The 26379-nt window shown below is 39.1% G+C and overlaps 1 protein-coding gene across 8 annotated transcripts in view; it reads left to right on the top strand.

The window, feature by feature from the left end:
- Nucleotides 1-26379, top strand: part of fal (SAM and HD domain containing deoxynucleoside triphosphate triphosphohydrolase falten) — a 152787-nt gene that overhangs the window by 92036 nt on the left and 34372 nt on the right. For all 8 annotated transcript variants that reach the window (XM_076205663.1, XM_076205669.1, XM_076205667.1 and 5 more), the window contains 3 exons: nt 4425-4481; nt 9206-9407; nt 23853-24076. In XM_076205663.1, coding sequence (XP_076061778.1) covers nt 4425-4481; nt 9206-9407; nt 23853-24076 — 483 coding nt within the window. The remainder of the gene's footprint in view (nt 1-4424; nt 4482-9205; nt 9408-23852; nt 24077-26379) is intronic.

Raw genomic sequence — 26379 nt, forward strand, 5'->3', positions numbered from 1 at the left:
TCCCCAGGGGATTCATTCTCATGACAGGAATGTAACTCAGCATGGAGTTCTAGAGGGATCAAAAGTCTAACATTGACTTTGATAGAGTTTCCATCGGGCTTAATGACAGAGACAGTACATATCACATGGTCTTGGTCAGGAAAGCTCTCAAAACCTGAACTAAGGGCCAGAAGAGTCTGGTCTTAAAAGGGAGTTAAAGAAAAAAGCAATGGCACCTTTTTCCCAGCTTCTAGAACTGTGGTAGGCAGCTCTATCCCTTTCCCTTAAGCTGACCAAGTACTCTGTCAGCCATCGTTTCTGAAACTCTTCATAAAAATAATCCCTACAGTCCATGACTAAGTTTAGAAGAGAATGATAGTCTTCTCCTGATTCCCATTCAGGGACTTGTTCCAAATCTCCAAACATCAAGGAAGGAATGGTCCTACCAATAAGGAAATGACTTGGGGTATTAACATCTACCTCATTTTCACAGGAACGATATGTAAGTGGTCTATTGGTCAAAATTTTTTGAACATCGGACTAAAGAGTGGTAATCTCAGCCAGGGAAGGAACAGACCTACCCAATACCTTATAGAGACATTGTTTCACTGTCTGAATTAACCTTTCCCAAGTGGCACCATACCATGCTGCATAAACAGGGATGGTTCTATGCTGAACACGGGAAGTTTTAAACTTCTCTACAAATTCAGATGACAAAAGTTGTTCAATAACACTTCCCGCTTATACAAAGGATTGATCATTATCAGAATAAACAGCAGAAGGAATTCCATATACCGTATTTTTCGGACCATAAGGCGCGGGCAAAATCCTTAAAATCGGCCAAAATCGGGTGGTGCGCCTTATCGTGCGGTGCGCCTTATGTGTGGTTCAGTGTAAAAAAAAATGCCTCGGATAGTGACGTACTATTTTGACACGTTTCGTAGCTAGCCTGCCGACGGCGACAGTGCAATTTGAATTATCCATCTAGCTGTCCTAGTTCTCGAGATATTGCGTTTTGAAGGGAAAATCGGGCCTATTTTGTCCCAGGAAATCGGGCCGAAACGTGCGGTCTGACTAATCGCCGATCAAACGTAAACAATGACGGTTTTTACTGACAGGCACAATTTTATATGAGAATTTAGCATATGGTTGCATTATTTGACCTATTTTCTTTAGGATGTGTGATTTCCATGCAACTTAATCAAAGAATTACGTTTTTATCCTCTGCAAAATTACCCACCACAGCTACGAATACCTTCAAATTACATGAAAATCACACAATTTAAAGAAAATAGTTTAAATAATTCAACTATATGCAATCTATTACACTAATAACACAATAGTAACAAACTTAATAGTGTAGCTTGATCCATACCACCAATGATCATAGATAGCGGGCAGGACGAATCGTAGCTGTGGTCCGTAATATTACGGAGGATAAAAACGTAACTTCTCTTTGATCATATTACATGAAAATCACACATTTTAAAGAAAATAGTTCAAATAATTCAACTATAAGTCTATTACACTAATAACATAATAGAAACTTAATAGAGTGATGTTTGATCCATACCACCGGTGATCATAGATAAGATGGCGGGATGGACGTTGATGTTATCCTTTAATCTGACCCGATAGAAAAAAAAACGAATTAGTACCACCGATTTCTCACCTCTTCCGTAACACGCTGCCTTTATTTTGGTATTAGAATAATCCGCGAGACTAGTAGTTTTCGTTCATTTTGGTCAGTTGCCCATACACTGAATTCATTTAGCTCATTTTTTACGCTGAAACATAAACCAATTTTCGATTTACTGCTGAATGCAAGCCATATTTATCTTATGTTTTTATGTACCAACATGTAACTGATGATGTAATTGTTTGAAATTTACTACGATCGTAGTAAATACACTCGCATAACATTTGTATAAATGAAATTTCCCGCGGTATGTAAATTTGGCCGTGTGCATGGTGTGCGCATAAAATGACGCGCTATTGTGCTCGTCATCGACGGTGGCGCCTCTGGTGGTGTTTGACCTACCAAACCAGGTGCGCCTTATGGTCAGGTGCGCCTTATGTAAGGACGGGGAATAGCAATTTACGGGTGCGCCTTATGGTCCGAAAAATACGGTACATAGCAAACCTAACGAAAGCCAAAATGAACTCAGGAGTGGACATAGTATCCACAACTTCCAAATGAACAGCTCTAGTATTGAAACAAGTAAATATCAAAATATAAGCTTTTACCTTATCTCCATTCCTGTCTCTAACCCATAAATGCCCCATGTAATCCACACCAGTATGGGCAAAGGGTACGCTTGGATTCACTCTAGACTCCTAGAGGCAGGTAAAGAGGAAGAAGGATAATTAACCGCATGGGAATTGTATTTCCTACAAACTATACAACCCTTCAAAATGTTTAAAACAGCTTGTCTGGCCTGAAAGATCCAGAATCCATGCATGCGAAGGAAATTAAGTGTAGCTTGTAGTCCCATGTGCATAACTTGCCAATGTGCAAAGAATATCAAAATTTTAGTCAAGTGATGAGATTTGAACAAAAAAAAGGGGATTCACAACCTCATATTTGAGCTCAATGTTCTTGTCAAGTCTGCCCTTGGACCTTATCAAACCATTCTTGTCCAAGAACAAGTTCATTTGGCTTACCAAAGAAGGTATGTCGTTGGTATTGGAGTTTTGTAAATAAAGTAAATTCAGCAGGGAAGGAAACCCTTTGCATTATTCCCATCAAATAATTAGAAGCTGCTTTAACTGGGTCAGCATTAGACTTCTTAAACAAAAAGACAGCCTTAAAAATCAAAGAAGTGTGATGCAAAAGTTTGCTGTAAGAAGAAAACCTTTTAACAGCAATTAGAGGAGGAGCGTCAACTTGGACAACAGCCGCATTGACAATGTCTCCCTTGATGGTGGAGAGAATACATCCCAAGTGACCTTTCGGCCAAGTATGAGGTGGCAATAACAAGCATTCTGGTCCATAAACCCACCAATTGAATTTTTCCTTAAACACCTTAACACTGCAAGGTTTAGTTAGGAAATCAGCCATATTATGTTCAGAAGGAACATAAGTAAAAGAAATGGTATGCTTGGCCTTGAAAATTTCCAAAAGATTGGAAAGTTCCTTCAGTCTTTTATTGACAAATATATTTTTCCTTGGAGCCTTGTTGGTCAGGATCCAAGAAAGGCCAACTTGACTATCAACAAGGAGTACTACAGATTCAGCCAGTGGGGCAGACACCAGTCCTTCCTCAAAAATAGTTTTGAGGCATCCCATCTCTTTGCTTTCATTCATCAAACTTAGTGTGACCAATGACAAGTACCTGAAAGATGGACAGCAAAGCTGCTCATTTTCAAAATATGTCTGTGGACATGGCCCATGATCTCTCTTTCAACTTCAACTAAATTTTCCTTAACTTTTTCACAGATGGAGAGCTGACATTTGGTGACTGCCTATATCCCTTTATCTATTTCAGCCAGTGATGTTGAAACAGTCTCATAAACATACAAACACAGCCCAAAGTTTCTTCCCAGAGAGATCTGTGTGAAAGCTTAGGGACTTGCTAGCTGCTGTTGTGCTGCAGGTTTTCCATCTAGTGAAAATTGAGGCAAAAATTGATTAAGTCATCAAACTTGGCCTTAAATTTGTTTAAGGTATTGTGTTGAATTATATTTTCATTCATATTGTTCCTTAAGCCAACACTTGTGATTCTATTGTGTACCTAGTTCACTGCTTCCCCAACTGAGCCAAAGACTGAAGGCCAACTCCATACTTGCATCACTGCATGCCACAAGACCAGAAGTAAGCTTCTTCCCAAGTTGCTGTTAATGGCATGCTTCACACGAATTGGGGACCTGGCAGAGACAAGGCATCTTTCTTGCATGCCAACTTGTAACACTCTGTTTCTGCCTTCAGCCCTGCCAGTCAAGCCACAGTCATGTGATGCAGACATCATCAGTGATGTGCTTGACAGCATTGGTGGAGCCAACTAGCACCACCCAGCTATTCATGTGTTGGCGAGATTATCGATTCAACGTAGTTGAATGGAATAGTTATCAGTGTACAAAACAAAACTGTGCTTCTCAACATCGAAATATATATATATATATATATATTTATACATATATATGTATGTGTGTGTGTATATATTTATATATATACACACATATATATGATAATCATTTTTCTTTGAACTCTTGGTCTTTCATCCCTTACAATCAGATTCTCTCTGTCCATTTTTTCCACTTTTCTCTTCTCTGATCAGATTATTAACATATTGCCTCTCTGTTTTTCCAGTGTGGAAGTCCTTTTTTTTTTTTTACAGGTCTGGCATTTAGATTGTATACTTTTGTAGTTATTCAGGCTACATTTTCTTCATGCATGAATACTAATGTTTTGCATCCCTTTACTGATGAGATCTATTTTCCAACAGGATATGTGATGTCCTTCTCAGTGCCAATCAGCACTTAACTGTCATGGGGATGGATGGGTGAGTATGTCATTAAAATATTTGTATGTAGATTTTATATCCAAATGAATGAAATATAAGTATAGTATTGTTTGGTTCATATATTTTATTTTTATGATTTTTGTTTAAAATATGTATACAAGTAACATAAGATGTACACCTATACTTTTTAAGTATTTTGAACATAGATGTTCTATTGAAATTTAATTTGTGCCAAAAGTATATGTAATGAAAATGTTTTATATATGTGGTAACTTATGAGATAGGAAAGTGTAGAGGAATGGAGGGAAGTCTTGTGAGAATTAATGTGAATGAAGGTGAAACTGGGATGGGAGGTGTACAGGGTGTTCAGGATAAATTTGATAATTTTTTTGATCATCTGTCATTTTAGAACCATTTGAAGGATATAATAGTGCTAAAGTGCAGTGGCTGTTTCTATGTACTATTGGTGGGTGTGAGAGCTAGAGAGCATGGATGACTAGAAAGCACCAGAATATTGGAAGAGAATGACCTCCATCATGGTGATTCATGCCAGATTAAAAGATTCAGAAATCTTAGCTGCAGCTCAGTGCTCCTTGAATACTGTGAAGGCCATGAGATGTGAACTGGAGAATTTTGACAGAGATGTGGAAGCAGTGGCTAGCAGGAAGGATCATAACAGATGGTCTGACTGCACAACGAAAATCATAGAGAAGCTGCCAAAAAAGGTTCAACAAGATCCAGACAGGTCATTATAGACTTTGGCAAGAGAGATGGGCATTGGAGTGGGGACTATGAAGAAAATGGTGAATGAGGATCTTTGTTACTCCTCATGCAAGAGGCACAAGGGCCAGCTACTCACCACCAAGGCCCAGGAGTGCCTTACGAAAGCCAAGAAATTCCTCAACAAGGTCAAACACATAGTCAAGCCAGGGATGCTCTGGTTCTTCTCAGACGAGAAAAACTTCTGCCAGGACCAGTTGCACAATGCACAGAACAACTCCAGGTGGCTAGCCTACAGTCCACACAAAGTCCCATGCTTCATGAAGACTAAGTATTTAGAGAGTATTGGATCTGAGACTGAAAAAATGGTACATCAGGAAAATGGAAACTTGAATAAAAAGAAGAAGAAAAAATTGAAGAAGATATTAAACTAAAGGTGGTATACACAAATATTTTTGGTATGATCTCTGGAATTAATGAATTAATTGACTATCTGGAAATAGAGAAACCTGACATGAGAATTGTGGAGACAAAACTGAAAGGCTCTCTATCAACAAGTATGGTGGGACAAGGTCTATACAACCACTGGGTGAAGAATAGAACAGATAAACAGGGAGGAGGAGGAGTCATGATATTGACCAAAAAGGGATTAAATGTGACAAAGATAAATGAAGGCAAATATAATATGGAATTAATTATGATTAAAGCTGTAAATAAAAATATGAAAAGTATAAAAATTTTAGTAGTATATGTGCCACCAAAAACACAGGCTTGGTCTGATAGTGATCATTCTAAATTACTGGAAGACACAATGAATGTTCTAAACGAGTTACTGAAAGAGGGTGGTAACATAGTAATTATGGGTGACTTTAACACAAAGGATATAATCTGAGAAGAAATGATAGTAAAAGGGGGAGAAGAACTATGGAGCAACATTCTGCTGGATATGACCATCGAAAATACCTTAACACAATGGGTTAAGGAAAATGCTAGATATAGAAACAATGAGGAACCATCAAAACTAGACTTAGTATTCACTTCTGAGCCTGATATTGTGAACAAATGGAGTGACACCAATTGGGAAGAGTTACCACATACTAATAGAGTTTGAATTAAAAGAACAAAACAATGTGAGAAGGAATGAAAAACATATAGAAGGAAGGTTAATGTACAACAAAACGGATTTTGTAAAACTTAGAAAAAATTTCCGAGACACAAACTGGGATAGATTTTCCAAAGAGGAAACAAAGATGGAAGACAAATGAAACATATTTAAAGAAAATTACAGGGAAGGAATTGATAAATATGTACCAAAAAAGAAGCCAAAAGAGATTTATATAAAGTGTTGGTATAACAAAAGGTGCAGCGAGGCTAAAGACAGAAGAGACAAAGCCTGGAAAAGATGAAAAAAGACAAAAAAATCCAAATGGCAAACATATATAAAACTTAGTCACAAATATGTGAATATATGCAAGAAAGAAAAAAGAAACAATGAAAAAGATATTATAGACAAATGTGAGGATTAACCTAACCTCTTTTACAGATATGGAAATGATAAATTAAAAGACAAACACAAAATTGTAAAACTGCATGGAGATAAAGAATATGTAGATGACATAGAAATGGCTGAAGTTATGATCAGACATTTCTGGACTTTTTACAATTGAGAGCTCACAAAGTTGGGAAGATGGATGAGAAAGATCCCCAAAAATGAAAGAAAGGTAACACAGAATGAAATAAGAGACCAAATAAAAAACCTAGATGTTAGGAAATCACACGGACCGGATGGAATTGCAAATTGGATACTGAAAGAGTGTATAGATGAACTAATGGACAAATTATACAAGACAATAGACTTCTCACTCAAAGAAGAAAAGGTACTGCAAGATTGGAAAGATGCAAACATCGTACCAATATATAAAGGAGAAAGCAAAGAAGATCCTACAAACTTCCCTTAAAGGCACAGTAGCAAAAATATACGAAAAGGTTATCAGGAGCAAATAGATCAAACACTTGGAAGAGAATAAAATATTAAACCGTAAACAATTTGGCTTTAGAAGTGGAAGATTGTGTACCACAAACTTGATATGTTTTTACTCAAAATTAATAGAGATAATACAAGAAAGATATGGCTGGGCAGATTGTGCCTTCTTGGACTTGCAGAAGGCTTTTGACAAAGTACCACATAAAAAGCTAATAAGAAAAATTGAAATAATAGGCAGAATACAAGGTGAGCTAATGGAATGGATGAAAGGTTGTTTAAGTGGGAGAAAAATGAGTGGTACTTAGAGACAAAAACTGGAACTGGGAAGATGTGATAAGTGGAATCCTACAAGGCTCTGTATTTGCTCCTTTAATGTTTGCCATAGAGGCTTTTAACTTATTATTAATGAAAGTGGCCTTTGACTACATGGATATAGAAATGGTAAAGAAAATAGTGGTTGTACTGATAAGACCTAAATTGAAGTATGTTGCAACACTATGGGCACCTAGTATTAAAAAAAAAAGTAAGGAAATTAGAAAGAATTCATAGAGCAGCGACAAAAATGGCACCTACAATCTCAAATTTGACATACAAACAAAGATTGGATAAATTACATCTATCAACACTGGAACAGAAAAGAGAAAGAGGTGATTTGCTGACCATTTACAGAATTATGAAAGGGATGGAAGTTCTTGATAGAGATGACTTATTAAAATGGGACAGAAGAGAAACAAGAGGACATGAGAAGCTAAAGAAGGACAGTTACAGAAGAGATTTGAAAAAGAATAGCTTCCCACACAGAGTGATTGATGTCTGGAACAAACTAAATGGGGAAACAGTGAGTGCCAAAACTATACAAGATTTTAAGAACAAACTGGATGCGGAGAGATACGAAAACGGGTCACTACGAGTATAGCTCTCATCCTGTAAAATACAACTAGGTAAATATATATATATGTACATACACACACAGGAATACCTCACTATACGACCAAGTGCTATAAAGTAGGTAAAACAAATGTTAGGTATATGAAAGCCCCAAGCAAAAATTGAGGAGGGGGTTGACAGGGTCCATGAACACAACACCCCTATTGACATGAAACCCACCTTGATATACAAATTTTCATATTGCGACCAGTCAGCTGGGAACACAACTCTGTTGTATAGTGAGGCATTCTTTTATCTATATATATATATATATATATGTATATATGTATATATACACACACACACACACACACATCTATATATATATATATATATATGTGTGTATTTTATGGAAGAAAGTATACGCTGGACTCGACGTTCGTCAATTTATTCCGACGTTTGAACCCTGTCCGGGGTTCGTCTTCAGGGTAATACGAACCCTGGACAGGGTTCGAAACGTCGGAATAAATTGACGAACGTTGAGTCCAGCGTATACTTTCTTCCATAAAATGGTTCCTGGACTCCAGCTATTTTCGAATATTATACGTATGTACACATACATTCAAAATAGTTTAAGCACTACTATGCAGATACCTACAAGTTCCCACTAGTACCCTGAACTCTTATCATGGAAAGATATACAACCAGATAAATTTGGCAAATCCCCCAAACCCAGTTGTACACCTTACTTCTCCAGAAAGTAGCCCCACCAAGAAATGACTTCTGAACAGGCAAAAATGACACTGGCATGAGTGTTGAGGACACCACCCAGCATTAAAGAACTACAAACACAAAATCATCTTGGCAGTAAACTCAAATTGCTGTACATGCAGTCACCCCACAGAAGACACTGAACACTTTGTCTTACACTGCTCTGCTCTCCCACTATCCAGATGGCAGCACAACATGTCATCCTTGAGTAACATACATGTGGGCCAGGCTGGAGGCTGTTGCCAGTTACCTGGGGGCTATGGGGCTCCTGCAAGAACAACCTGGGGCAACAGATTAATTGATTCAAAATTCCAAGGTCCTAATTACCTACTAACCAACCTATTCCATCTGAACCTATTTTTCATAGATTATCATAGTCATTCTGATTTATAATTATCATTAATTGTCTCTCAATCTTCAGGAAGGAGTATATATTGTCTGATGCAGGGATTGACATGTCAGCCTATGTGCAGCTGACAGACTCTGTACTCCAGCAAGTGCAGTGGTCCCGAGTAGTAAATGAAGACATGCGTAAAGCACAGAAAATCATCCAACGCATCTTCACACGTGACCTCTATGTCTTTATAGGGGAGACATGGATTGAACCAGGTTCTTCTGATGTGGTAAGGGTTTTCACACTTTGTGGGTATCATGTAAAGGAGATGGCTATTACTGAGAGGACAGTGGTTAAGTGGCACTTTGTGGATTAGGAACACATTGTTCATAACCACTCTCTCCTCATATTCCTTATTGTTATATTGATACTTTCTATTAGTTGTTTCACTGATGCGTGGTGAACTTTCTTTCATCCAGTCTCTGATGCAGTAACACCAGTCTTCATTTGGTCGCACAATGCTTGTTCTTCTTCCTTTGAATAACTAGTTTATTGGCACTGCTTCTGCTTTCCTCATGCCTTCTAAAACCATAGCTTCCTTTATATAAATACATTCAATATGTTGGTATATATTGCTATATTGATGGGGTTAACCTATAAATTACATACATCAATCTAATACCAAACATATAAATCCTTGGTCCATCAAGCAAGCACTACATTCACAATCACTAACCAGTATACAGTTTATTGACCTACAGCCATCACACACCCATATTCACACCTAATAATACTCCAACATAAATTACATTTTAAGCATATGACAAATTAATGGCATCTCAAACATACACTGAGCTATGACAGTTATTATGTAAACACACCATATGCATTACACTCATGCAGAAAACCAAACTATCGCCACCGACTACACTACATACATTCACTGACTACAGGGAAGACCAAATGCAACACAAAGATGGACTTTTGAAACCAGTACATAACAGCATGCCTTTCACCAACCATCAGTTAATCCTTTGCCCTAGGTCTGTTGCTGAAAACCCATGATCCTCAGTTCTCTAGAAACCATTGGATTATTCCATAAATTGTTCAAAGAAGAAATATTGTGTTGTTCTCTGAGTATGGCTAAGATAAGGCAGTATAAGATTATGTGTTCAGTGTTTCAGTATTATGGTTACATCTGGGGCAGTTTGTTTCTGTAGTCTGGCTATTCTGTGCTGGAATTTTAGTGCTGGATGGTCACCAGAACACAATTGTGCTAGTGTGATTGTTGCTTCTCTTAGGAGGGACTCTTCTGTTGGAGCCAATGCCTGGGGTGGGAGGTTGTTTGATGGATCATGGAGCTTGGTGGTTGATCTTGAACTCGTTTTGTTGAGTGTAAATGTATCCTACCATTATCACATGCCTGACATGTGATCTACATGGATACAAGAAGGAAGAGGGTACCTGACAGACACTAGCCTGCATAAACATGACAAAGGAAACATGGACTGGAAGTGAAATGTTTATTCCTGGTGTTTTATCTCTTGACTTTCTCAAAGGAATGAGCATACTGGATCAAGCAGACATATACAGTGTTCGACAAAAGTTTAGTGCTGGGTGAGCAGGGGCAGATTTAACTTATGTCTAAAAAAAAGAATGACATAGATGAGAGCAATTTAATTTAGTCACAAGTTTGGGGTATTGGCTGCATATTATTGTGGCAAAGTAGCATGCAGCTGATACTTTAGGGTCTATATGGAGCGCCCCTATGGACCAGAGCCACACATCATTTTGCCTATGTTAGAGGAAAAATCTGTTCATAGAGAAATGATGACACCTTTATACTACGACTATCCTTCCATTATGCTGTCCCCCAACCTTTTGTTACTGTCCTGTCTGAATATTCATTTCCTGTTTTCGCTGACCCTGTGGTGGGGGAAGAGAATGCTACCTCCAAGTCTTTCCACTTGAGTTGTAAAAGGCGACAAAAAACGGGAGGGGGATGGTATTAGGAGTCCTACTACCTGTAGCCCCAAAAGGGGACATTCCTAAAAGAAGAAGAAAAGGCATAAGAGGGTCTGGGAGTTTTCCAACCAGTACCCTAAGGTTTGGGTCTTTTAATGTGTGTGGATGTGGTACAGATGAGAGTAAAAGGGAAGAGATAGGCAGTATGTTTGTAAGAAGAAAGATGGATGTGCTGGCTTTGAGTGAAACTAAAATGAAAGGAAAGGGCAACTGTGAGTTTGGGAGTGTAGCTGGGAGGTACTCAGGAGTGAAGAGGGGACGAGGGAGAGAAGGGGTGGCTATACTAGTAAGTGAAGAGATAAGTAAGCGGGTAGTGGAGTGGAAGGAGGTTTCATCAAGGTTGATGTGGATGAAGGTGAAGCTGGGAAGGGAGATGTGGGTTTTTGTAAGTGCATATGGGCCTGGTAGTGAGAAGAGCATAGAGGAAAGGGAGGCTTTTTGGGTAGATATAAATGAGTGCATAGAGGGATTAGGGAGAAATGTCAATGTAGTTGTATTGGGAGACCTTAATGCTAGGGTAGGAAATGAACCAATAGACGGAGTGATTGGGAAGTATAGAGTTCCAGGTAAAAATCGTAGTGGAGAATTGATGGTGGAGATGTGTCTTGAAAGAGAGTTGATGATAGCAAATACAGTGTTTCTGAAGAAAGTGAAGCATAAGTACACATGGGAGAGGGTGGTGGATGGAAGGGTGGCAGATAGAGCATTAATGGACTATATAGTGGTGACCAGGAGTATGGTAGGAAGAGTTAACCACTTCCATACGGTGACGCCTACGTAGGCAGCATGAGGAGCAAGTGGGTACTCGATGATGCCGACGTCGGCATCTTGATTATATTTATTGTAGTTGTACCCACGTAATTTCCATTCTCTCTAAACTGGCTTCATCAATTTTCTATGGTTATCAAAATAAATGGGTGAAAGAGAACGAACGATTGAGCACAGACTTTATTTATTATAATGCGATTATTATGACGCAACATCGCACGTCGGGCAGCTAATGCTGCAGACGTGCAATGTGCCCCGGAGTGAAGAGGGGATGTACATGTTCTAAGGGGAGAGAGTGGGGGAATATCAGATAACACTGGGGAACACTCATTTTGTTGCATTTAAAAAAAGACTTTTCTATAGTCAACTTGAGTGTGCTGATTTCAAATCTGAAGTCGGGTTTTGTCTGCAGGCTACAGATTTTATGCAATTTGACATTTTTATTTATTTTTTAAATTTTCGTTATTATAGGAAATTGCAATATCAGCCACAATTCTTTTGTTCACTTGAATCTTAAAACAGTATGAAAGCCATTTCTGTACATTTATTAAGGCAAAAGAAACAACATTAACAGAACATCTATCCCAAAGTTAGATTAGCATCCTTCAGAACATCACCACAGCTGATGGAAGCTTATCAATTTCTTTGTGTATTTTTTTCAGGCAGGAATTTGCGTTTGTAACTTTTGCGTTTGTACATTTCATCTGGGCAATTTCGTTTAATGCTCCAGCAGTAGTCAGCCATCATACTTTTGTCCCAGCGCCCTTGGTAGCGTTCTTCCATGATCTTTAGGTCTTGGTGGAATCGTTCTCCTTGTTCGTCACTCACAGCCCCCAGGTTGTCAGGGAACTGATCAAGGTGGCTGTTCAAAAAATGAAGCTTGATGCTCATGTTGCACCCGAGATCACGAAAAGCGAGGAGCATTCTGTTCACAAGTTCACTGTAGTTCTCCGCCTTATTGTTTCCAAGGAAGTTCTGAACGACTGCCACAAAGGATAACCATGCTGCCCTTTCTAAAGCGGTCATCTTAGCAACAAACTGATCATCACGAATTAGGGTTCGAATCTGTGGGCCATCAAACACGCCTGCTTTGATCTTCTCAAATGATAACCCTGGTAAAGCTGTGATGATGTGTTGGAAACATTCACCTTCGGTTTCCAGTGCCTTGACAAATTGTTTCATCAAACCTAATTTGATGTGAAGAGGAGGAAAGATGATCTTATCTCTGTTTACAATTGGGTCTTGTATGATATTTGGCATGCCTGCTTCAAGGGTGTCACGAATAGGCCAGTCCTTCTGGACCCAATGTCTGTCTCGTGCTCGGCTGTCCCACATACAGAGGAAACATGGAAACTTGGTGAAACCTTTCTGTTGTCCAAGAAGAAAGTTGACCATCTTTAAGTCTACACAAATTATCCAATTGTGCTCATGATACTTTAATAAGTCCATGACCATTCTCATATCATCATAGTCTTCCCGCAAATGCACTGAGTGACCGACAGGTACTGCTCCATAAACATTGCCATTATGTAAAAGAACACACTTTAGACTGCGTTTTGAACTGTCTAAAAAGAGTCTCCATTCAGCAGGACTATAGTAAGGTACACCCAGTTCTTTGAGAAGCCCTGGGATGTCATGGCAGTAAACAAACTGTCTGTCTTTTGAAAAGAAGGTCACAAAAAGCTGGTCACGCTTTCTGAAATATGATACTTTAACAGAGTGATCAACAAGATTTCTGCCTTGTAATCTTGATGCCAAAAGCTCTGCTGCTTTCTTTGAAAGACCTAAATCCCGCACTAAATCATTCAGTTCAGCCTGGGGAAGAGGCTTAGGGACGGGGAAAGGTTCAGTGTCTGAAGAACAGTCCTCCGATTGTGAACACTTTTCTGACAATTCACTGTCACAACTGTCTTGCTGGCTTGTATCATGTCCAATGTCTTTATCGTCCAATGAAGGCAAGCCTTTGAAAACTGGAACAGGTACTTCTTCAGAGTGCGGAACAGGCTGAATAGCTGAGGGAATGTTCGGATACGTAATCTTATGTCGGTTTTTCTTCCCAACACCCGTTGTGTTTACCATGCAGAAATAACAGTCAGTTACATGGTTGGTGGGTTCGCGCCAAATCATTGGAACTCCAAAAGGCAGACCTTTGCGTTTTCCTTTGGTCCAGTCTCGAAGCATTTCCTCACAATTGTGGCACACAACATGAGGAGCCCATTGCTTGTCTTGATCACCAAGATGAACTTCAAAATATGCCTTGTAGGCACGCTTGACAAACGAGGATATGTTACGTCTCTGACGATTGAGTGTGTAGCATCCACATATGTAGCAGAAGGCATCAGGCTTGTTTCTGCAATGATGTCTCATTCTGGAAGCCATGTTTGAACTGAAACAAAAGAAGAATGATCAAAATATTAGAAGCTATCTATATATATGGACGTTAAAATGCTTATACATGGTTTACGCAAGTTCACATATGTACAATTTCATTAACCTCAAATTGCATACAAACTAGAGCTTGTAGAGAAAAACTAATTTCAGATTTGAAATCAGCGCCTAAAACTCTTTCAAAATCCGTTAAAATATCCAATGCAACTCAAAGTTACTGAAAAAGTGTTCCCCTGTGTAATTTTCTGGTGGAAGGTAAATTGAGAGTGGAGAATAGGTGGAGAAAGAGGAAAAGGACCGAAGGTAGGGAGGTACTTAGAGTGAACTGCTTAAATGAGGAAAAAAAGGAGAATGAGTATAAGAAGAAGCTGAAAGAGGAGTGGGAGGGAGTTAAGGATAGAGTAGAACTAGGCGTGGAGGAGGAATGGGGATGGTTCAAGGAGGGAGTCATGAAGTGTATAAAGATGGTGTGTGGAGCAAGGAGTGCGGGAGGAAATAGAAGGAAGGGTAGTGAGTGGTGGGATGAGGAAGCAAAGAAATGTGTAGAAGAGAAGCAGGCATTCATAGATTGGCTACAAATTAGGATGAGGGAATCATATGAGAGGTACAAAGTAAAGAGAAGGGAAGTTAAGCATAAGATAAAGGAAGTAAAGAGGAGAGCAGATGTAAAGTGGGGTAAGAGTATGACAGAAAATTTTGAAAGCAATAAAAAGATGTATTGGAAGGAAATTAAAAGAGAAAGAGGAGGCAAATCAAGTAGAGAAGAAAAGGTAAAAGGTGCAGATGGAGAGATAAAAATGGAAGAGAAGGCAGTGAGAGGAAGGTGGGCAGAGTATTTTAGGGAGTTGCTAAATGTGAAGGAGGATAGGGAGGGAAAGGTAGTTGTAGTGGGAAGCACTAAGGAAATGAGAGTGATGAGTGGGGAAAATGGAGGAGAAATAGGAAAGGATGAAGTGAAAGCAGCTGTTATGATGATGAGAGCAGGTAAGGCACCTGGTCTGGATGGATGCCATGCAGAATGTCTGAAGAAAGGAGGTACTGTTACGGTGGACTGGCTGGTGAGGTTATTTAATGTTTGTTTAAGAGAGGGTAGAGTGCCAGAGGACTGGAGGAGTGCCTGTATAGTTCCGGTTTACAAGGGAAAGGGGGACAAGTGTGAGTGTAATAGTTTCAGAGGGATCAGCTTGTTGAGTGTAGCTGGGAAGGCTTATGGGAGGATCTTGATTGAGAGGATTAGGAGAGGAAGAGAGGGAGTAATTGGTGAGGAACAGTGTGGATTTAGGACAGGTAGGAGTTGTGTAGATCAGATTTTTGTAAGACAGATATGTGAGAAAGCTATAGGAAAAGGTAAGGATATTTTTTGGGCTTTTATGGATCTGGAAAAGGCTTACAACAGGGTAGACAGGAAGGCACTGTGGGAGGTACTGCAGATATATAGGATAGGAGGAAAGCTGGTAAGAGCAGTCAAGAGTTTTTATGAGAGTAGTAGAGCTTGTGTTAGGATTAAAAATGGAGAGAGTGAATGCTTTGAGGTAAAGGTGGGACTTCGTCAGGGATATGTTATGTTGCCCTGGCTGTTCAATCTTTACATGGATGGGGTGGTGCGAGAGGTGAATGCAAGGGTAGTGGGTCAGGGATTGGAGATGATTAAAGAAAATGGAGAAAAGTGGGAGGTGAGCCAGCTGTTGTTTGCTGACGACACTGTGCTTGTGGCAGGATCAGAGGAGGGATTGAGGAAGTTAGTGACAGAGTTTGAGAAGGCGTGTGAAAGAAGGAAGCTGAAGATAAATGTGGGCAAAAGTAAGGTGATGAGATGTACAAGGGGAGAGAGTGACAGTAGGCTGGAAGTGAGCATTAAGGGTGAGAAACTGGAGGAAGTGGATAGTTTTAGATACTTGTGTGCGAATGTGACAGGAAAGGGAGGAGTGGGGGTGGAGGTAGAATGTAGATTGAGAGAAGTGAGTAAATGCCTTGGTGGATTAAAAAGTGTAATGAGAAATAGACATCTGGGAATGGATGCCAAGAGGAGGTTATATGAAGGAGTGATTGTGCCAACAGCAATGTACGGGGCAGAAACATGGAACATGAGAGAGGAAGGGAGAAGGAGTTTGAATGTGTTTGAGATGAAATGTCTGAGAAGTATGATTGGTTACTAGTCTAGATGGAGTGAGAAATGAGTAGGTGAGGAGAACAGGGGTGGAAAGGGAGCTAGGAGATAGGGTTGATGAAAGAGTATTAGGATGGTTTGGACACATGGAAAGAATGAGTGAAGAAAGATTAGTAAAAGAAATGTGGAAGGCGGAGGTGGAAGGGGTGAATATAAGGGGCCGTCCTAGAATGAGATGGATGGATGGGGTGAAAGAGGCTTTACAAAAGAGAGGAATGTCTGTGGAGGAAGGACGGGAGAGGACAGAAGATAGAGGTGAATGGAGAAGGGTTGTGTATAGATGAGGCTGTGATGCATGAGGGGGAGTGGGTGGGGGATGGGGGGTGAGGAAGTATGTAAGGAAAATGTTTTTTACGCAGCCCGAAGGGATTTCTCCCACTCTTCTCCTTTTCTGCATGAGGGGATAGAGAGAGGGGATTGCCGAATTTATGAAGTGGCCTTGCTGTGGATTTGCTGTGTCTTGCAACACTGCTTCTGACCCAGGGCAGTGGACAGGATGCAGGGATGACCCGTCATCCAGGAGGTGCCAAGATAGGAGGGAGGGTGGAGGGGAGTGGAATATGTGGGAAGTGGAATGGGTGGGAGTGATTTCTATGCCTTTTTCTTTTTGGCTACCCCCCGTGTAAGGGGAAAAAGCCTTTGGTATATGTATGTATATATATATATACACAAGAACCGCTGAAGAAATTTAATCACTTTGGTGCAATGACGCCTATGTAGGTCTCTTCAGGCATGAGTGGGTACACAACGATGCATCTGTGTCTTGATTATATATATTTTTTTGTAGTTGTACATCTGCAAACATGTTGGCATAGCTTGTTATTCCTCCATCATGTCATTAACATAAACATACATACATACATATACCATGTCTTTTTCCCCCTTATAAGGGAGGTAGCCAAAAAGGAAGAGGCATAAAATCATTCCCACCCATTCCATCCCTGAATACACTCCACACCCCTCCACCCCTCCTATCTTAGCACCTCCTGGATGACGGGTCATCCCTGCACCTTGTCCACTGCACTGGGTCAGAAGCAGTGTCGCAAGACACAGCACATCCACAGCAAGGCCGCTTCATTAAATTGGCGACCCCCCCCTCTCCGTCCCCCCATGCATAAAAGGAGAAGACGGGGAGAAATCCCTTCAGGCTGCGTCAAATTTTTCTTACACATACTACCTCACCCCCCATTCCACCTCGTGTATCATAGCATCATCCATATAGATCCATTCTCCATTCACCCGTCTTCTGTCCTCTCCCGTCCTTCCTCAACAGACATTCCCCTCTTCCCCAAAGCCCCCCTCACCCCATCCATCCACCTCATCTAAGGATGTCCCCTCATGTTCACTCCCTCCATATCTGCCTTCCATACCTCTTTTACTAGTCTTTCTTCACTCATTCTTTCCATGTGTCCAAACCATCCTAATACTCTTTCATCAACCCTATCTCCCAACTCCCTTTCCACCCCTGTTCTCCTCCTCACCTCCTCATTTCTCACTATCTAGCCTAGTAACCCCTATCATACTTCTCAGACACCTCATCTCAAACACATGCAAACTCCTTCTCTCTTCCTCTCTTATGTTCCATGTTTCTGCCCCATACAGTGCTGTTGGCACAATCACTCCTTCATACAGTCTCCTCTTAGCATCCATTCCCAAATGTCTATTCCTCATTACACTCTTTAATCCACCAAGGCATTTACTCTCTTCTCTCAATCTACATTCTACCTCCACCTTCACTCCACCTTTTCCTGCCACATTTGCACTTAAGTATCTAAAACTATCCACTTCCTCCTGTCGCTCTCTCTTAATGCTCACTTCCAGTCTACTGCCACTTTCACCCCTTGTACATCTCATCACCTTACTTTTACCCACTTTTATCTTTAGCTTTCTTCTATCACATACTCTCCCAAATATTTTATTTCAGCCCAAAGGGATTTCTCCCCATCTTCTCTTTTTCTGTATGAGGGGATGGGGTAGGGAGGTCATTAATTAAGTGAAGCGGCCCTGCTGTGAATGTAATGTGTCTTGCTGCATTGCGTTTGACCCAGGGCAGTTGGTAGGATGCAGGGATGACCCATCATCCATGAGGAACTAAAATGGGAAAGGTGGAAACGGTGGTGGAGGGGAGTAGAATGGGTAGGAAAAGGTGCGTCCCTTTAACTTAGCTACCTGCTTTGTTACAGAGATCATACCTATCTCTTGATACATAAAGATAGGTATGATCTCTGTAACAAGGCAGTGTGTTACTGTGGGTCTATGGTGCCAAGGGAATGGGAGTGAGAATAGAGCTTTACTTGGTTTGTTGGCTTTATTTTGGTTAGTGTGAGCATCAACCTCTGGGTCGGTCAGCTGAGGGGCCAACTGCATAGTTGACTGCAAGGCCACACTACATGGTACAGGTATATAGGGAGACTGGGCCTTGTTTCAAGAACAAGCTGTTTATGTAATGTGCACAACCAACATACTCAAAGGTAGCGAAGGAGACAACCTCACAGAAACATGGCTCAGCAGGGCCGAGATTGTGCTTTGGTATGGATACAAGTTCCTGTAGTACAGTTGCAATAAGGATTTAACCTACACATTAGTAATATGAGGCCAAAGGCCAGCTATTTCTACACAACATATAAATTCCTTGTCCACCCACATGCTGCCATGGCAAAACTATTCGCCAAAATATCACCTTGACACTTGTGGGGGAGTTAGGGATACCACAATCTCCACACAAAGTGAAGGATACTAGCACAACCAAAAGAATACATAGGTCAGCAACCAAACTCATTCCCAGCCTAGCAGGTAAACAATGTGGGGAAAGATTAAAAATACTGTATCTGTCAGTTTTGAAAGGTCAAAAAGAGGTGATATGATTGCAGTATTCGGCTCACTAAAGGGGATAAACTATGTTGACAGAAGAGATCTCTTGATCAGGGATGGGAGGGTTTTAAAAGGTTATGGGAGCAAATTAACCCATATAAGCCCATGGTTGCATTTTTGCAACAAAAAACATGGTTCAACTTGCTCATACCTGTATCCTGAGTGAGAGTTGGTAGAATATTTATGACCATGTCAGTGTTCACTTGAGGTTTGTAATAATCACAAGCAGTAAATATTTCACTCCCAAGATTCTTTGATTCTAGTACAGTGACTTCTAAAGTTGGGTGACTTTTTCATTCACTATGTCTTTGGGGAAAAACAAATATAAACTGTTGATATTATGCTGAAATTTGAATCATGCTCTTATATTACAGTAATTACCCAAATGATTGAAATAATTATACATCTACTTTAAAGTTTCCGAGTACCTCATATCATAGATAATGAAGAAAGATAAAAGTTGCAAAAATGCAACCATGGTCACCCCAGCCTAAAAACATGTTGCGTTTTTGCAACGGTGGGAATTCTATGTAAATGGTCATTTCTGTTTCTGTCTTTATGTATATATTTATGTATGTAGACAAGTATGTTTGTATGTATATATGCATACATACATGTAGGTATGTATACGAGATGAGAACAGGTGTTCATAACATATTTGTGGAAGAATCCATTTTTTATTTTAATTCTCAGTCTTCCTCTTTTTTAACTGCCTATTTATCTATTTATATATCTATTTATTTCTCTACCCATATATCTGTATCTCTGTCTGTCTATCCATTTGTATTTTTTGTGTCTGTTTCTCTGTCTCTTTGCCTTTCTCTTTTTCTTTGTGTGAGTGAGTGCCTTTATATAAATAAACATATAATTTCATTTGCCATTATTAATTTATAAAATTGTTACACTCGTGATAAATTTCTGAATATCCTCCATCATTCTAATGTAAAATAGGATATATCAGTGTGTATTATTACTGTGGATTGACTTGTAGTTTGCTTCTGTGTAATGCATCCATGTGTTAAATTTTGTGCAGTTGATTAGACCTGTTTTATGGAGAAAGCAAGAAATGGGAGACTGGATTTTTTATTTTTTCCTCTCTTTTAGGGGTCTGAATGCATATGATATTGACAAATTACTGCTAATTCTGTCATCAGATGAAGAACAAGAGGATTTGGATGACGATGATACTATTGCAAAAAGATAATTCTTCCATCAGATGAAGAACAAGAGGATTTGGATGACGATGATACTATTGCAAAGAAGGAGAAGACTGTTACTGTATACAGTGAGACCTCTCATTAACGAATGTTAATTAGCTGTTTGCGGTGTTTTCACTGTGTTTTCGGTGCTGTTGTGTAGTGCATGCAGTCACTATGCCACCCAAAATCCACTCCAAAATGCCGAAAACACAGCGAAAACACCGCAAACACAGCTAATTAACATCCGTTAATGAGAGGTCTCACTGTACCTCCTGAAGATGGAGCAGTTACAGATGAAGACTCAGGAGATGAAGAAAATGTTGAGACTAGTAATCTACCTGGGACACAATTACTCTCAGAGGCTGTAGTGGATGATATTAGCTTAGATGAACCTAATGGAAATGTATATCCCTAAATGCAACCTAGTACTTCAAGAAAACCTTATTCAAGGAAAAGAAAAACACAACAGAGCTCACATTCCTCAAGTCTAAGAAATTTATGAAGGAAGATCAGAGAATGGAAAGCAGAAGGCATGCCAGCTCAAGATATACCTTCTCATTACCCTTACAAACCATCAATTGCTGATGCACCTCGCAATCCCAGTGAAATAATTTAATTATTCTTGGATGCCATTGGAATAGATCACTTGGTAAAGCAACTGTTCTTTATGCTGTTCAAAGGGGGAACCATGCATTTCAACTCACCTCTGCTGAAATGAGTTTTTATAGGCATATTACTACTGTCCTGCTATAACAGTTCCATGCCATTGTCTTTATTGGTCATTAGAGCCTGATGTCAGAAACAAGTTGGTTGTCAATTCTATGTGAAGAAATCGGTTTGAAGAAATTATGACATATTTCCATGCAGCTAACAATGCAGAATTGCCAAATTCTGATAAGCTTGCTAAAATGAGGCCACTTTTTATTTTTCTCAATGAACGTTTCCTTTGGTATGGAACAGCTTTTGAGGCAACAGATATTTTGATTGATGAATCAGTGATACCCTATTATGGTCACCATCCAACAAAGCAGTTCATTCAACGGATGGACAGCAGCTTCTCCTCCAGGTTATGTAAATATCATTGATATATATCAAGGTAAAGGTCTCCAGGAAGCTCTTATAGAAAATTTTTTGGTGTAGGAGGATCAGTCATTTTAAGCTTTCTTGATAGGCTTGTATTTTGACAATTTCTTTTCTTTCATCAAACTTCTTGTGGAGATTTAAGAAAGAGGTCATGGTGCAGCAGGTACTCTTCATAGTAATATGATTAAAATGTGTCCACTTACAGGGGTTAAGCCTTTTCAGAAATGCTCACAAGGAAGTGAAGAGCACTTTTATAACAGAGAATCAAACATTATTGTTGTAAGGTGGAATGACAATGGAATTGTAACTATAGCATCAAACAAACATGGGGTATATCCACTGAAAAAAGTTTAAGTACTATTCAAAGGCTGATAAAAAAAAAAAGAGTAACAATACCAATGCCATCGTTGATTGGGAAGTATAACTCACGAATGGGGGTTGTAGACAGAGTAGATGAGAATATATCTTATTATCGAACTGCAATCCAAAGTAAGAAATCGTACTTTCCTATCTTTGCACTCTTATTAGATGTTTGTATGAATAATGCATGGTTGTTTGCTAGACAAGAAAGCTACAGGATGGATCTACTAGAATTTACAAGGTCTGTAGTTCAACATTTATTGAAGACTTATGGTAGCCCATGAATCCTGGGAGACAAAAACTGGTAGTCACTGCTAATGTAAGAGGAAATGCTGATAAACATGATAACATTGGTTATAATATAGAGATGGCTGTCCCAGAGACATGGCGTAGGTGCAAAAAATGTAATAGTCAAACATTTTACACGTGTGTGAAATGTAATGTTCCTTTACACCTGAAGTGCTCAAACAAGAATCATGATAATGGCTAAGGTTTGATATCTTTTTCTTTTCTTTTTTTGTAACCCTTCTTTTGTTACTTAAACATTTTACTATTTTTTTTTAAATATAATTTGTATTTTTGGTACACTATACTAATTATTTTACAGGTATGAAAATCAGTAATACTTCAATAATGTGTTCTTTTTTACCAAAGATTCTTGTCTATTCAAAATCACATATATATCTTAGTGTGTAAAAGTAGAAGATGAAATAATCACTTATGTATGGAACTCTACATAAAGAATTATGAAAGTGTAATTAATGCTAATTTTGCATAGGTTAGATAAGAGCTTGGTTACTGTCTTGGTAAGAAAGTTGATTAAAGAAGTTTCTTCTTTTACTTACATAGAAAAAAAAATATGCTGGACAATGAAAAATATTTTCCCTGTGTATGTGATATGGCTCAAGTAGAATGATGAAATATGTCGAGAAATTAATTTTGATAAATAAATAATATTTGCAAATTAAATATAATTTTGTTTGCCCTTTTGAAAAGAACCCATTGAATACCCAATCATTTACAGAAAACTAAATATTCTTTGCATTATTTTTATTGGAAAACCAGATCTGTCTTGGATGCCCACCATTGCATTTTTGCAACAAGAGGGCCCATTAGGATGCCCATGGTTGCATTTTTGCAGCAATGAATTTTTCAGCTTTATTCTTTAAATATGGAACAAAATTGACTTAAAAAGCCAGGAAATACTTAAATATCATGTAAAGAATCATATATGTGAAAATTAAACAATTTCTCAAACTTGGTCACAAATTAAATGTCTAAAAGATGTGAAGAAATTAAGTTTTCTATATAGGTGCATAAATGCCTGGAATATCTTAGAAGGTGATACAGCCTAAGTTGAAAATATACATGAATTTGAAGCTAGTTATGATAAACCGGAGAGTGAGGGATAGGATCCCATGAGTGTTGGTCTTTTTCTGTACATTAGAATTAGGTAAATACACAGATGTTTTGTCTTCTGTGTATTTACCTAATTCAAACCCTCCAAGACTGATCCCCAAACTCCATACTCTGCCTGAATCCCTTAGACCTCAACCTAACTGAGAATACTTCCCATGATAAGCAAAAACCATACTGGCATTGAAACAGTACCAACATAGAATAGACCTCACCACAGGATCAAATTGTCCAAGATGCAGTCATTACATAGAAGACACAGAACATCTCATCCCACACTGTCCCACTCCCACCATATCCAGATAACACAATATTTTGTGGGCCAATCAAGTGGCATTGTCATTTCCTGGAGTGCTGCGGGTCTCCAGCGTGAGATCTGAAGCAATGAAATGATTGACTCAAACACTTCTTGATTGACACTCATTGGTTTCAACCTATTCAAACTCCTCATCAACAGGACAAGGACCTTCTCATCGAGAACATCCTGGAGGAGTTTAGGAAGAGAATGCCAACACTGGAACCAGTGCTGATGACAAATGATCTGGAAATCCAGCAGGCTGAATTCAGTTATGGGATGAAGGACAAAAACCCTGTGGAGGAACTCCGATTTTACAACAAGGGACAGCCAGATGAGGCTCTTCAGCTGAGCTCTATTTCTGTCTCCCGAATGCGTTCCAAAATGTGAGTTGTATCTTTGTGATTTATTGGGGTTCAAAACAGAAGAATTAGGGGATGATAATAGTTTTTGCTTTTGAGTTTTACTAAAAGGTAACAATCCTCAGGTTTTCTCATAAATCTCTCTGGGAAGAAATATTAAACTAATGTCTCTTGCGTTTGTTTGGGACTGCTTCTGTCTTTGGCATGTAGTAGTAGGGGAACAGTTGCCAATTTCAGTTATCCTCTAATGAAAATACAAAGGGGGGAAAAAGGGGAAATTGGTCACCACTTTGTTCCCATGCAGGTCCTAGGAGGTAACTAAATGGGAATGGAGTGACAATAATAGTGATCCTCCACTCTGTATTTACTTGTACAGTCAAGGCATAAGAGAGTCTCAGAAGAGAACTTCAATCAGAACCGTAGTAAATTGGATCATTAAATGTGTCTGGTGACAAAATGACATAATTGAGAAGAGCAAAAGAAAAGAGATTAGTAGCATGTTTATAAGAAGAAAGATGGATGTATTGGCATTGAGTGAAACAAAATTGAAAGGGAAAGGTGAGTTTGGGAGTAGCAAGAGAGAGAGGGAAAGGAAAGGAAGGAATGCACTTCTAAAAAGTGATGAAATAGCTAAGTGTGTGGTGGAGTGTAGAGAAATGTCAAGATGATGTGAGTGAAGGAGAGATTACAATAAATAATGGCTTTTGTGAGTACATATGAACATGGTATTGAGAAAAGTGATTAGAGGAAGCAATTAGGGTTGATTTATCTTAGTGTGTAGAGTGTTTTGGGAGACGTATGTAGTGGTGTTTGGGGATCCTAATGCTAGGGAAGAAGACAGTCAATAGTTGAAGTAGTTGGGAAGTATAATTTGACAGGGAGACACCATATTGGATAGAAAATATTGAAGTTGTGCACTGAGAGGAAAATTATGATAGCAAATGTAGTGTTTAAGAAGGAAGATTAGCATAAGTATATATGGGCCAGTAGGTTGGAGGGTAGTCAAGAGGGCATTAATGGATTATGTGTTGATGCCCAAAAGGAGGATTGGAAGAGATCTGAACATAAATGTATTCAGGAGAGAGGGAAGGGGATTTTCTACTAGAAAGGAAATTGAGAGTAGATGTTAAATAGATAAAAACAAAGTTTTGAAGTTGAGCAGAATAAATGAGAAGAAAAGGCAAAGCAAAGAGGAGTATGGGATGTATTGGAAGATGTATTTAAAAAGTTCAGGAAGAATGGGTATGTTTGAAGATGGAAGTGCTAAAGTGCATAAAGACTGTATGTGGGATGAGGAGTGTCACATATCATATGTCACATATTTGAGATGTGTCATGTAGCATTTGTCATATAAGTGTCACAGATTAACTCATGTAAGTTGTGCTTAGTAATGCTCGTCCATGTATCCCTAAGAGAGTTATATAATATTGTAACTGCCTTTGCTTGATATTACGAAATATAGGACCATAAAAAAATATGTATAGATATTAGTTTACAGACCTCTTGAGGATAAAATGTGGAGTATGGTGGAGAAGTACAAGAATCAGATAAAATAATATTGAAGATCAGAGGTTGCATACATAATAATGGCATAGGGAAGTAGTGCCATCATCATATGAGTGCATGTGTAAGAAAGCTTCAGATGGATAACTAATGATAACATGTAAACCTTCCTCGCACATAATAAAATTATGTGACAAATGTGTAAAGGCAAATAAATTGGAAAATAGACTAGCTGCCCATGAACCATACAAGTGCATATATAAGGAGGGGTGCTTGCAAAGTCTTGCTTGTGCGCCCTCTCTCTCACCCTTGTAATGATTTGTGTAAGTTCATTTTGTATAACTTAAGTAAGATTAGTTGTATTTTGGTATTTTGCCTTTATTTCACATCCCATGAAAGAAAGGAATTACCTGTAAAAAGGGGAAAATAAGGCACACTAACAGTTGGATTGATAGAAGTGTTCAAATCATGGCCAGGTTTGATACAGTAAATCAAAACAACACCAGAACATAACAAGGAGGGTGGGAGGGAATAGAAGTAGAGGTTGTGAATGGTAGAATGAAGGAGGGTGGGGGAAGCCAAAAAATAACTTACATATGAAGAATAGTCCCTGTCTAGGGTATTGATCCCCATCTAGGGTATTGACTGCATGTTGTGGCAGAGTAGCATGCAGTTGATATTTTAGGGTCTATATGGGGCACCCCTATGGACCAGAGCCACACATAATTTTGTCTGTGATAGAGGAGGACTCTGCTCACAGAGAAATGACACTTTTATTATACTGCCACTGTCACTCCCTTATGCTGTCCCCCAACCCCTTGTTG

Source organism: Oratosquilla oratoria, chromosome 22, assembly GCF_046742065.1.
Source record: "Oratosquilla oratoria isolate Oo_2021 chromosome 22, ASM4674206v1, whole genome shotgun sequence".
NCBI lineage: Eukaryota > Metazoa > Arthropoda > Malacostraca > Stomatopoda > Squillidae > Oratosquilla > Oratosquilla oratoria.